At 39.7% G+C, this 13,782-nt stretch overlaps 1 protein-coding gene across 1 annotated transcript in view; it reads right to left on the reverse strand.

The window, feature by feature from the left end:
* The window catches only part of LOC139718769 (thrombospondin type-1 domain-containing protein 7A-like), a 70,701-nt gene that overhangs the window by 17,574 nt on the left and 39,345 nt on the right, over nucleotides 1-13,782 (reverse strand). Inside the window, exons 6-11 of the mRNA XM_071630233.1 lie at nucleotides 10,400-10,636; nucleotides 7,193-7,456; nucleotides 6,599-6,799; nucleotides 4,149-4,370; nucleotides 3,006-3,173; nucleotides 1,938-2,117 (exon numbers count right to left, since the gene is read on the reverse strand). Coding sequence (XP_071486334.1) covers nucleotides 1,938-2,117; nucleotides 3,006-3,173; nucleotides 4,149-4,370; nucleotides 6,599-6,799; nucleotides 7,193-7,456; nucleotides 10,400-10,636 — 1,272 coding nt within the window. The remainder of the gene's footprint in view (nucleotides 1-1,937; nucleotides 2,118-3,005; nucleotides 3,174-4,148; nucleotides 4,371-6,598; nucleotides 6,800-7,192; nucleotides 7,457-10,399; nucleotides 10,637-13,782) is intronic.

Consider the following 13,782-nt stretch of genomic DNA (forward strand, 5'->3'; position numbering starts at 1 on the left):
TCTTCACACACTGGATAGTACAACAAAATAAACCTACATTACATATACACCAAAGACTAACAGGGAAATACTGAAACTGAAACATAAACGTATTAACACACAATATCATACACTGTAATAGTGGAAAAATTCGCGGTGTTGAAATTTTTGCGCATTTTGGGCAACAAGAAACTAGCACGAAAATAAAAGCATTCCAATTTTTTTGGGTGCCATATGTTCCAGTAGTTGACATCTTAATTCCATGGAATTAAAAACACGCGAAACTCTTCTTATCCGGCCGAGCGCGAAAAATTAGTCAGGCGAAAATATCCACTTTTTACAGTACACCATATGTGACCGGCGACAACGGTTTCAGGCAAAAGTCGGGAATTTTGAAAATTCATTTTTTCACTGAATCACATTGCCCATTTCCTAAGCTTTGCATTGATATAAAACACTTGTATTCTTCGGCACCATAAGTGGGCATAGCAAGAGAAATAAAATGCACTTTTTAAGTTGTTAGCCTGACAAAATTGCGAGAAAACAGGCTTTGAAGATTCACCTCTTTCTCAAAGACTATGTCCGAGCGTCGATGCGAAGGGTGAATCACCCATCCGTACGATGGTGCCAATCGATGATAAGCTCCGCCTCTAGCAACCACATCGCCTTCTGATTGGCTCACTGAGAGAGTCAAATTTCCCGGGCACCTTCCTCGGAGCTCAGCGCATGGAGCCGAAAAACAATGCGTTTCGCTCGGGTTTGTTTACAGTACGTCTTTCAAGATGGCGAATACGATAATTGCACGTATGTTGTACATGTGTGTGGTGCACGCATTACGCAATGGCATCCACACGCCATGACCGTGTGCACGTAACAGGAGCGGTGGCGAATCCTCACATTTACAAATCGCGTTTTCATTGTGGTTGATTTGTCTATATCATTGGCAACCCTTTTGAAAGCAGAAAATTGCTTGTGCTGGCAAGGGTCACGCTTCTTGTTTGTGTTGTTTTTACAAGACACGCATATGTTGCTTTGTTCGGTGGTGCTAATTAAATCAAAACAAACAAACAAACTCGACTCGTTAGTTTGGTGCGATCTTGACGTGTAGTATTTGAATATAATTAGTCACATGTGACCGCTCCTTTCCTCACATCTACTCCAGTACCTTCATGCTGTCATAATTTCTACTACTTGTACAAGTAGACAAGTTTGAGAATATCTAGTTTTCTTTTCACACGGTTATGTCATGCTACATGATTTTTGTTTCACTTCCGTTGTAGAACATTGCGGTAGATTAGTTTGGATAGAAAGCCAAACGAAGAGCACGCACTAGAGCGAGCGTATATAAACCACTATAGCAAGAACAATGGAGCATGTGCACGCGAGGACAAAGCATTCCCCAAACGCTGCAACTGGTGTCTCGAAAGCCGAATTATGTAAATGTATGCGACGCACCAGCCAATCGCATGCGAGACCCCGCGCCGTAGCAACGCTGGGGATATTGGCGCGGAGTTCGAAAGAAGCTCGAAACTGACGAGTGCGATCCAACATAGGGTGTTTAAAATTCCATTTTCGATAGGAAAAACTTAGTCTTATGCTATGAAATTTAGTGTAGATGTAGAAAACATATCAAAGATTCTATTTCTGCAAAAAACCTAAATCGACAAAAATAATGGTCAAAATCTTTGTACCCCGCCTAGGAGGGAATTTGCTCTTGCGACTTTTGCCTGAAACCGTTGTCGCGGGTCACATATGTAACAATGTGATGTACTAGCCAAACATTTACAACTAACACAAACTCTATTAATATAAATAACTTTTATACGATTATTGAACTTAAAAATATATTCATAGATATCCTTTCCTACTTCATCTTATCCACAATGAATAATAATCAAATACTCAGCACCTTTTTCAGCTATAAATTAACTAAGATACGTTTGAAATACAAATCTTACCAACGCCTACGATCTCCCGCTTTCTCATGCGGCAGTAGCCCCGACCAGACTCCGCCCCACAGTTGGCCTGGCAGGGTCCATACTCAGACCAGGCAGAGAGCAGACAGTCCCCACCGCAGGGGATGTAGCACCTCTGGGTGGGGGAGGGTGGGGGCTGGGTGAAGTCCTGTAAGCACAGACCTAGGGGAGGGGGAGGGGGAAATGAGAGACTCGTAGAACAAGTACTAAGGAGAACAAAAATGAAGCTATGGACACAGCAACCATCACGGATTACTAGCTTACATTGTATACCCATTTTCTGAGCTAATACAATGATGTCTCTTTCACACATACAGAAGTTTGCAATTCTTTGGAAACGATACACAATTGTCATGAGATTTTTACAACTGTGACAAAAATTGTTCTGAAAGGGCAAAAATGAAAAAAAAAAGCTTGAAGTAATAACAGAAAGTAATTAAGTAGCTACATTACAGCTTCCTACCACCAGTCATGTGGTTAGAAAGAATGAATAAAGAGAAATTGAACTAATGCACACACTTATGCTTGGATTCATCACATCATACAACTGTATTTCAAAGAGTTGTTAATACCAGGTGATTCATTTATCAAAGTAATGCTGGTCCTCCCTGGGGATCCACGCAACTATTCATGATGGATACTGGTGCATAGAAGTGTTCATTTCATCATTATCATCATAATCATTATCATTATTATCATCATCATAATCATCATCATCATCACCATTATCATCATCACTACATACTACATACTACTACTGCTACTACTATTGCTGCTATTACTATTTTTTTTTTAATCATTGTTAGTATAATAATCATTACCATCATCATTATCACTATCATCATCATTATTGTCATCATAATCATTATCATCATCATCATCTTCTTCATCATCAACATCATCATCATCATCATCACTACTACTACATACTACTACTGCTACTACTACTGCTGCTATTACTATAATTTTTTGAAATCATTGTTAGTATAATAATCATTATCACCATCATTATCACCATCATCATCATCTTCATCACCCTCATCATCTTACCATCCTCAGCCTCCAGACCATCGCTACGCCCACAGTAGACCTCCCTGGTCTGCAGTCCCCTCCCACAGTTTGAACCCACGACACTACACCCTGTCCACGACGTAGTAACCCACTGGTAGGCATAGCAGGGATCTATGTCTGGGCACGGTGAGTACTCCATGATCAGACCTAGGGAGGAAAGATATGTGTGACCAATAAGTCAGTTTAGCTCAACCATTACTACACTATTTATTATCATAATGCTGATATTGATATTAATGTATAATACACTCTAAAAGTGGACATTTTTGCACAAGTTAATTTTCCTGCTCTGCCTGGTAAGATGAATTTTGTGCGTTTTAAATTCCCAGGAATCAGAACATGAAATAGTAGTATAGAACTTCTACAATTTGTAAGTTTTCTAGAATTTGACATCATGAAAATAGGGTGCTGAATCATAAAAACTTTAGTGATTTTATAACACAGCAATTGCCTTACGAGTTGTCAGCACATTATTGAACTAACAGAGGACAAAACATCAAAATGAAATGAAAATTCACACCTTGGAGGATTTTCAATGCTTCGGGAGAAGGGAAAACAGACGACACTTTCCTGGCAATTTAAGAGATGACAGCCTCAGATATCTACACTCTCTCATTTAATGTATTTCTAACATGCCATGGTTTCTTACTTCTTTTCTATACCTACTTTCTGTGTTCAACTCAAAGTTTTACAACTTGTTTTGATACTATTGCGCACATCAATATCAAAGTCAAAATGAAGTTAAAACACATATGTGAAAAACAAAAGAACTTTTCACATTTGCAACACACACATAACAAAAATGGTTATCTACAATGTATGTAGCTTCTGTATATGAAGCAAAACCATTAAATGTTCTGACAAACTGTAAATTTGGACATAATTTACTTTCATTTTTTTAAAAGAAACTTTGCAATAGTGAGTTTTCACATACACGTGTATAACCAAATTATGCTGCACTGATAAAACATGTGCAATCATACAGTCAGACTGCCAAGAACATATTTATTAACCCTCATATACTTTGAGTGTTAATTGGCATAGAAAATATCATAGCATTGTGTACACTGTCCTAAGTCCCTTGTTCAGAAAGGGTTAAGTCTTGCTCTAGAGTTCTGGTACCGTTAGCATCAGCTTCAGGAGGACAAGGCCTTCCACCGTTGACAGACAGGGTCAGTACATGCTTGGTCCTGGTCCTGCGTGCATGAAGACCACAGGAGGCACTGCAAGAGGACCAGGAACTCCAGGGACTGAGCTGGCAGTCTGTGGGACAGGGCCAGTCGCATACCCGTTCCAGGTCTGGCTTGGAGCCAGCGTCACACTGCTGCTCACTGACAACCTCACCTGAATGGAAAACGAAACAATTAGAACAAGGATGGGCATGGAGGAGTGAGAACAGAGAGATAGATAAGAGAATGTGGTCTGCCATTTATAAGTGAGGTGCACTGAGATCAACGTAACTGTTTTAGAGGTCCTTCAAAATTTTTAAGGTCTTTGCTATGGAGTACTGCAATAACTGTTGATATCGCAGAGAACAACACACAGGAATTATGAAATAAATTTCACAAATCTGTCTTTTTTGTATAGAATGTACACATTAATTTCACCATCTTACCGAGATATGTTAACCCATTGAGGACAAGTCCCGAGTATACTCGGGCACGTGTCTATGGGAAATGCATGTTGGAGCAAATTCAGCCCGTCCTCAACGGGTTAAAGGTACACATCACTTCTCTCCATATGCCGTCATGATAAGACAGGTCAACTTTGTTCTTTATAATGTCATGGAAACATCCAATTCTCTGAAACTTTTTTCACACCTTCTACATCTACTACTTTGGTACCTTTAATTGCAGATTTCCCATCTCAAGAGCCACTTAACCAAATTTAGGATCTGTAGCTTTTGATCATATAGTTTGTAAGATATCTATATAGAACTCTCATCTCATTTTTCATCCGTCTTTCAGCCTTCACTGAATCTACATGAAACATTATGTTCATTTAAACTTAGCTAAGCCTTAACTTAACTTTAAAGAACACTGCACAGAATAAAATTTAGAGTGATTTTTCAATGGATATAATTTGTGACCATGCATCACAAAACGAACAAAAAGTCGCACACACTGGTCTTGCGTGAGGACTGAAAATAGGTGAAATGGGTCAACCCAGCCAATGTTGACTTTTTCATATTTTCTGAAAGAGCAAGTCTTCTTCTACATTATGCTAAAATTTGGGATCATAAAACGGTCAGGAAAGTGTGTTTATTAGCAGTTTATCTCGAACATTTTTGATTGAATACTGTGATTAGATGTGTCTTTAGAGTCCAATTTCCATTTCTACTCTAATAACTTTTGAAAGGATCATGCTCCTGCTTTGAATGTTTGCATTAATTTTGGAAAGAATGTGTTGATAAGGCATGCTCAATTTAAGTTCAATTTGATAATCTCTTCATTATTGTTACTCCAGTGGTTTACTTCCTGTTTTTCGTCCCTTCCATCACACAGGCAGCACGGCTAGGTAAAGATTAAGCGCTTGAATACACACTCTACTTCAGAGCCTCTTTTCTCAGTTCACACTTTTCCTGAGTGTGTGCTTTCTTTCCACTATTTTTATAGGTTAGGGGAATCCATTTGTATTGAGTTATACATCATTTTAAAGCTTAGAGTCTGCTCTTTCGGAATCTGTCCTTAACTAAAAATCCATTGGCGACTTTTTGAGTGTTCTGTGGTGCAGGGTCACATATTACTCTTCCTATGCTCCAAAGATTCTGCATTTTACTTAACTTGTCGAGGATGAGCTAATTTTGCATCAACACACATTTGCCACACACAACTGCCAGAGTATACTCCAAGCTAGTCTTCAATGGGTGAAAACCAAGCCCACACTACACAATCCAACCAGTCACATGACTCTGGAGGTAAGCCATGTCATGTGACCAGTCATGTGACTCAACAGTGAACACCACAGAAGTATGCCATCAGACCACATGGCTGGGCTTGCAACTCTGCTAGCGTCAGTACAGTGTACATGCTGTACTGCAATTTGATTGGCTGAAAGTTCCTCAACCGTTCTTGAAAATTTAATATGCCAAATCTTTATGACTGGCATTGTGACCCTGGCGTGTGACTGCAAACTGGTAAGGCCTGAGACATCACACTTACGGTAACTAGGGGTTGTAACAATGGTGGATTGCGGCGAAATTGTGTGTTGTGTTTGGCGGCATTTGTGGACATAATGGTATCCGCGGATACCAAATGAAAATCAGCCACTTTGTTGAATTATTTTTTTTTAAAAGGTTGTACCCTGGGTTGCCAAAGAGTGGATATTATTTTGGTGGGGGAGCTTGCGGCACTAGCCACTACGCTGCAGTGCACTGAAGCACACACTATTGCTCGCACAGCGTGCCATGCATGCATCGTATAACATGCAGTGGCATGGGAGTGACTGAGTCACACACAGTGCATGCATTTCTCTGCAGCTGTCCTCAAGTGGACGTGAGGTGGCGCTACACAACGCGGTAACCCGGGGTACTACAGTACCCCGGGGTTACGCGTGATGCATCATTTACTCACCTGTCTCCATCTCGCAAACCACTTCCCGCCTCTGGGTCCCCGCCCCCTCCCCACAGACCAACGTGCCATTGGTGGAGCAGTCCGACCAGGGCGTGGCCTGCCAGGAGTAGGTGTGGCAAGAGACGTACAGGTTGCAGGGTTTGGTCTGGGTCAGCTGATCTTCTGGCAGACATGGGTTTAGCTGCCGGTTGAATGGGTAGGCTGTTTGATAGACCAATCACAGAGAGGATGGGAAACCATTAATGCAATGAAAAGGTTACAATTACAAGCACACTGTAAACAAATATAAGTGTCACAATTTAGACAGTAAAGGCAGATATACAACATACATTGACTCTTGACCCTTCATTGCCCTCCCCACAAACCTTCAACAAAAAGAACAACAGGCAACCCTGTTAACCCGTTGAGGATGAGCCTCGAGTATATTCGGGCAAGCGTCTATGGGAAATGCATGTTGTAGAAAATTAGACCGTCCTCAACGGGTTAACAATTGCATTCCTGTGGAATACAAAATGTATACATTTATGAACCATCATGATTGCTATTTCAATTTAAAAACGAGGAGAGAAAGGGGTAAAATAGTCCCTGTCTTACCCACAATCCTGCGACTCCTCTTCTGCACTCCACCGCTCGTCCCACACGACACAGAGCAGGAGCCCCAGTCTGACCACTCGGAGACGACGCACTCCTCGGCGCAAGGCACTCGGCAGGTGCCCTGGCGTACTGGCTTGGGATTGCCAGCGCAGTAGGACGCCGTGAGGTGCTCGTTGCGGGCGCTGATGCAGTACACGGCCCGGTTGCGGGTCCCAGGGCCACAGTCATCATAGCCAAAGTCAAGGAAACAGGTAGACCAGCGACCTGAAATGTAATAAATCAAATCAAATTTCATACCACACTAGCTCACAAATATGTGGATCAACATCACCATCTAAGACACATAAAACTTTTAACTGTAAAGTGCAACCTATACACACAGGAGGCAAACTACATTTTAATACCATGGTGATAACAGGGCACCATTCTGTTCAATTGCCAGGTGACTTCATTCTTCAGCAATGTGTGAAGAACTTGGATGGCACTGTGTACTGTGCTCTTCAGTTTGACGATGAACGATCACTTACTACTAACATTAAAATACCATACACACGTAGGATCATGTACTGTAAAAGTGGATATTTTTGTGTGACTAATTTTTTGCGCTCAGCGAGCTGAGAAGAGTTTATGAGATAACATTTTTAATACACAAACACACGATTGATGTGTTTCTTCATAATCCCCCTGCCTTTTCTGGTTATCTGATTGAGGAGTAATACATTGTATCTGAACAGTCCCACCCAGTAGCATTTTCGGATGAGACTTCGCAGCAACTGGGGAGGCTCATGAAACTTAGATGTACCCTAAATGAAAGTTACCAGGGTATGTGGCAAATATCATGCTCTGTGAATTCTGTTCAGTATTTTAGATGATGATTGGAAGCATTGTTGTTTGTGATAATAGACATACAACTCTTTTATTTTTTACAGATGTTTTATTCATGAAAATGTTTTCAAACTATGATGTGTTAAAAAAAAAACCTCTATTTTTCTGAGAGTGCAGCTCATACTAGTTGATGAAGGTATTTCTGAGGAAGTAAAAAATAGATTTGAGTTCTCCAATAATCTTCTATACTTTCTTTAATCATCCACAGCCTGAATATTTGTTCACATTTCTGTGAAATAAACCTTGATAATGCCTACAGTGTACATCTTATTTTAGGAGAATGCATGAAGATGTATAAAATGGCAATCCAGTGGCATATCATGTGAATTCTAACTCTCACTCTACTCTTTGTCTTGAAATGAAATAATCATCTACCTGTATAAACTAATACATCAAAGATGTATGTTGGCTTCATTACACTGGCATTCATCAATGCCAAAGCTATTTGTACCTGAAGATAATTTCTTCTCAACATTTTTTTTCAAATATAAACACAGAAGAAAGGAATTAATTCAAACTCAATTGAAAGAAAAGGTTGGAGAAAAAGCTATTAAAGGTCCAAGGAAAACTACGTTTTTAGCAAAACCATAAAAACTTTAGATCTGGAGGGCATTCCTAAGAATGAGATCCCCCCCAAAAAAAAAAAAAAATCAAAAATCACAGGTCAATTTCAACTGTTCTCATTTTCTTTTAATTACACTGACAACACAAACATTAAAAATAGATGAAAACAGGAACCATTTTGTCTTGTTCCTATGTTTTTCACAAAGTTGCCTGTATGAAAAGTGTGCAGTTAATTACCCTTTTTTGGTGGTCATACTTATGTGGTTGTTATCTACAGAAAGCGAGGGTGCTAGGGTTACATAAGAGGTGTGACTCAACCCCATGTGGAGTGGTAGGAGAGCTTCCTCTTTTAATGCCATCCTTCAACCTGTAATGACTCCCCCTTTCCTCTCATCATTTCCTTGATAATTGGATGGCAGCAACTCTCAGATAAAACGGCTGGGTTCAGCCACAGCATGATGGCGTCCTTTCTATCATTGTGCATTTGATCTAACCCACATTATTAAACACTGATAATGGCTTTAATTGCGTAAAGAAAACGAACAGAAAGAAAAATACTGTTGAGTTTACATTGAGTTACTAATCACGACTAAAGACTGATGATGGCGTGTTGGAGTTTCCTTTAAGTTATAACCATAAAAAAGGACAGCAAATGGAAAATCTACATGCATTTGGGACATCATATATCTAATCAGTATTTTTATCACGGATTGGTATTTTGTTAACTACTAGTATTTTTGCAGACTATTGGTCTTGATTTGCAAATTTTCAAATGCAGGGCATTCTGCACATATACCAGGGACCCACTTCATAAAGAGTTTATTTGATGACAACTCTTTGCTGGAATGACTATTGTCATGGTAACGACAAGAATACAGCTTCCTAATTGGCTGTTTGCTGTGGAAAGTAGTCATTCCAGCAAGAGTTGTCATCCTAACATCTTTTATGAAATGGGGCCCAGGTCTTGAGAAGAATAGTTACAATATGATTGTATGTTGTTGCATTCCATGTATAAAATATAAACATTTGTTTGCAATCATTATTGCTAAAACCTTGCATGCACTGCCCCCCCCCCCTCCCAAAAAAAAAGGTAGTAAAAAAGTCTCATTATGCACATACCATTGTACATGTATGCGACTGCACTCCCTTCATTTTTTGATAACAAATAATTTGTTCAATATCAGGGGCAAATTATCATCATAACACCAAGTCTTACAATGCAATATATTGTGTTGACACACTCACTCATGTTTTGATGTGAAAAATGCCCATGACAGGTGATAAAGGAAAAAAAAGAAGAAACATCCACAAAGATTTACATAATCCTTTCATTGGCAACAGGACATACTTTGATCCGCTATTTGAAAAAAAAGAGAGAAAAAGATTACATGATCACATGGCATACAATCTCAATTTAAGAATAAGTAAAAAGTTTAACAAAGAAATGAAATCAAACAAACCATTTACATGTCCAAGGATGTTATTATGCCAATCTGAGGGCATAATATGAGCTAAGATTCTTGGATTTGATAAATCCTGACTTTGGGCACAACAGCAGAAAATTAAACAGCCTCAGGTACAGTGCTGTGTTTTGCTGAATATTCTATAACGTGTGATAAAAATCAGTAAGCTAAGATGATACATGAAAGGAAGATTACAACTTCAGGCTAACTACTTGTTACTTTAATTAGTACTGAGAAGTTTTTTATGTTTAGTTAGTCCAGTACCCTGCAAATGTGTTGTGTATGCTGAACTCACCTTTATGCCAACGGGCACACTCAATGTTCTCACACTCGCGAACCTCCACCAGCGACGGACACTCTGCCCCTCCAAACACAGTCTCCACCAGGACCTCCCGACTTCGGATCTGAACAGCGCCCTCACCGCAGCTCTTGGTGCAGGGTGACCAATGGGACCAGTGACCGACTTCGCAGTCCACGGGGCAGTCTTTGTAGCAGGCCCGGCTGGCCACCGGTTTGAAGCGACTGGCTGAACCTGGAGATAGGACACATGTGGTGGGAAAAGAAATCTTGACTAGCAGAGACTGTCTGCAAATTGCTGTGACATCTATAGATAAGATGTTCTTACACTCAGGACTGCCACCGCTCACATATTAAATGCAGGGAGGTTCCTATAAGAAAAAAAAATCTTCTTGAAAGCAAACATAATGTATTTCCTTTTTGAAGATCAGCAGCATTTGATATCTCACTTGTCTGGAAGATTCCAGCAAAATTGGGAACACTTGGTAGCTACATACATTTATATGTACAGTACACAGCACGGAACATCATCATACTGGGATTCTTTTATTCATCTTTCATTTCTGTAAATACCTTTGTTTTTACTTTCGTTTTTGTTTGCGGGTACCATACTTAAAAGGAGCCCTTTTCTTCTTAACCTGTTGAGGATGAGTCCCTAGTATACTAGGGCAGGGGTCTTAGAGAAATGTGTGTTGTAGCAAAATCAATCCATCCTTAATGAGACAAACATGTCTAAGACGATAAAACATTAACATATATGTGCCAAGGAAGGGTGTATGTATTAAAAATGCAACATATAATAATATGAACACTTGTAATGCGCCGGTATCCAACATGAATAGATGCTCATGGCGCAAGAAAGAGAGGTAGAGAGAAAATACCAGTGAAAAGATGTATGAGAAAAAGAATAGAGGAAATGTTACAAAAAAAGGTTGTCTAAATAACCAGGTTTTAAGTGAGCTCTTAAACTCACTTAGAGAAGACAGATTACGAATGTTTTGTGGGAGTCTATTCCATAAGAATATAAAGCTACATTGTACAAGGTATAAAATGAACTGTGTGCTTGACTTTCAGTTTCTTTTTTTGAACATTTGGAAAGGCTTATCTTTTGTTTAATTAAGTTGAGTGGTATTTGATCACATACAAGACAGCATGTACATGTAAGGATCATTCACACATACCTGAAATTTAACGTTTTTCATGATTGAGTTTTGTATGAACATTATGCAGTTGCGTTTGCACAAGAGCATATCCACAGGGTTACACAATGGCCAATAAGTTAGATAGGCATTTAAGCAATTTGTAGATTCAAAACACTTCATTTTAGTTATTGGTTTGGGTTTTTTTTTTGGGGGGGGGGGTGTGAAGGTTGCCATTTGTGAATGGTGGCAAATGATATTCATTTACATAACAATCTAAAAACTGATAACTCCTGCATGTAAATGCAGCTTCAGTGTATACACATGAATGACAAGCTTGTAAACAACCTTGTTTAGCAACACACTGAGGGCTGAAACTTCGGCATATTTTTGCTGAAAAAAAAAAGTATTTCTATCATTCCTGCAATGGATAAGTGTAGTACAGAAATTAGAAACAAAACAGTATTTTCCAAGAGCCCTGCATTATTTTTTGGGGAAAAAGAGATACAAAACACTGCAAAAATGTAACAGTTGTCATGTCTGTATACAAGAATCCTACATAATAGGGTTGCCTAACAGGCATTACCAGGCAGACTGCTAATGGGTATAGGAAGGTATCAATTTGTGGAGGAGTGTTGATCCATAACTTCTTGCTGCTAATCGAGTAATCCGCTGGGAGAGAGGTAAGGTGTCAGCAATAAGTCAATTACCTTTCCCCTCAATGAGTGCCTGAGATGCACCCAGCGCAGTCCGTCGACAAGTTTTGCGGTGAGTGATATGAGTCACATGATTGGTCGTTTGTTCGCGCTGTTAACACGTCAGTAGTCTGCAACGGCTGTGCACCGAAGCACTAGCATTTCTCATCAGTCAATATTTTATGAATGCAGTGCCCTGTCTTATAAAACTTGCGATCGAAATCAATCAATCACAAATCTCTTGAAAGCTGCAATCAGTCGCAACCTGTGATTGATTGATTGCAGTTCTCCGTCTTAATTTCAATCATAACTTTTTATAAGATGAATTTGCAGTCAATCATAAAGTTGTTATCGATTTGAACCAATTACAAGTCTTTACAAGACAGGGCACAGGAGTCTAGCGGGTTATTAATGCTATGACATGTAGAAAGTTTTGATGTGCTATATGGTATTAACCTCACACATAACATAATAAAAACCCTGGTTGACATAATGACCTTGTTGTACATACTCGTCTTGGATGTATCATACTGGGGGATACAGGAAGTGTGGCATGAACAGTATGGGTATTGCTCTACGTATAACAAACAATAACAATACAAAGGACAGGCTCAGTAATGATATTCAAAACAGAAATCAATTTCAATAAACATGTTGCTACGTCCATCTCAGTGGCTGTCTAGAAATTATAACTTGTTGCAAGCTGACAAAAGCAGTGACAAATGTATGCCATGATACTGTTTAAAGTAGCTTCCCGCTTCTGTGTTTTATGCACAACTGTGTCACTTAATGTCTGTGATGTACTCGGGACTCGTCCTCAACAGGTTAATCGATAAATTTCAAGTTTCTTTTTTTTTATACTCAGTATTTCTCCCTGACCCACATCAAATTTATGCTTTAACACTCCAGCACATCTGTCAACAAAGTGTCCATAAATCTTTTATTTTCTTTTTACTTTTGCAGTTTTCCCTTCAGTAGGCAAATCACTGTAACTCTTCTCCCACCGATCTGACCTCCACACAGCCTACCCTCATCATTGGGACTGGAGATAACGATGATGCTATAATTAGAGAGAGCCTGACATGCCCAGGAGAAAGTGTGACAGACATATGGAACAGCTTTGGGCTGTATCTGATTGAAGCCAAGACACAGTGGAGACTGCTCCCATTTATCACTCACTACGTAGCGACCGCCTCCTCAACGAATGCCACTCAAACACCGCATCCCTGCACCAAGGCTACATACATGTATCAACCCTCCTCTTAAAGAATGCCAGTGGGTAGGCCTACTTTGTTAACCCATCTGCTCGAAAACCTGCTGCCTGCTACATAAAGTCTATGGAAATGTCAGAATCTCATATGAAATGGGTTATGTATGCAAAAAACAGGCGAAGTGCAAATGTCTGAGAGTGAATTTCTGCTTTCGCAATCTTCATCATTCTGGATTTTTGGAAGAGCTAGTCTCGACTCCAGGACGTTTCTCATTCTCTGCAAATTTCACAGGCAATCGGGCCTGATGACCATGAGAAAAAAAATTCTACTCATTTG

This window comes from Diadema antillarum, unplaced genomic scaffold, assembly GCF_040938485.1.
Source record: "Diadema antillarum isolate AM-2024a unplaced genomic scaffold, OU_Dant_1.0 scf00000099, whole genome shotgun sequence".
In the NCBI taxonomy this organism is placed as follows: domain Eukaryota; kingdom Metazoa; phylum Echinodermata; class Echinoidea; order Diadematoida; family Diadematidae; genus Diadema; species Diadema antillarum.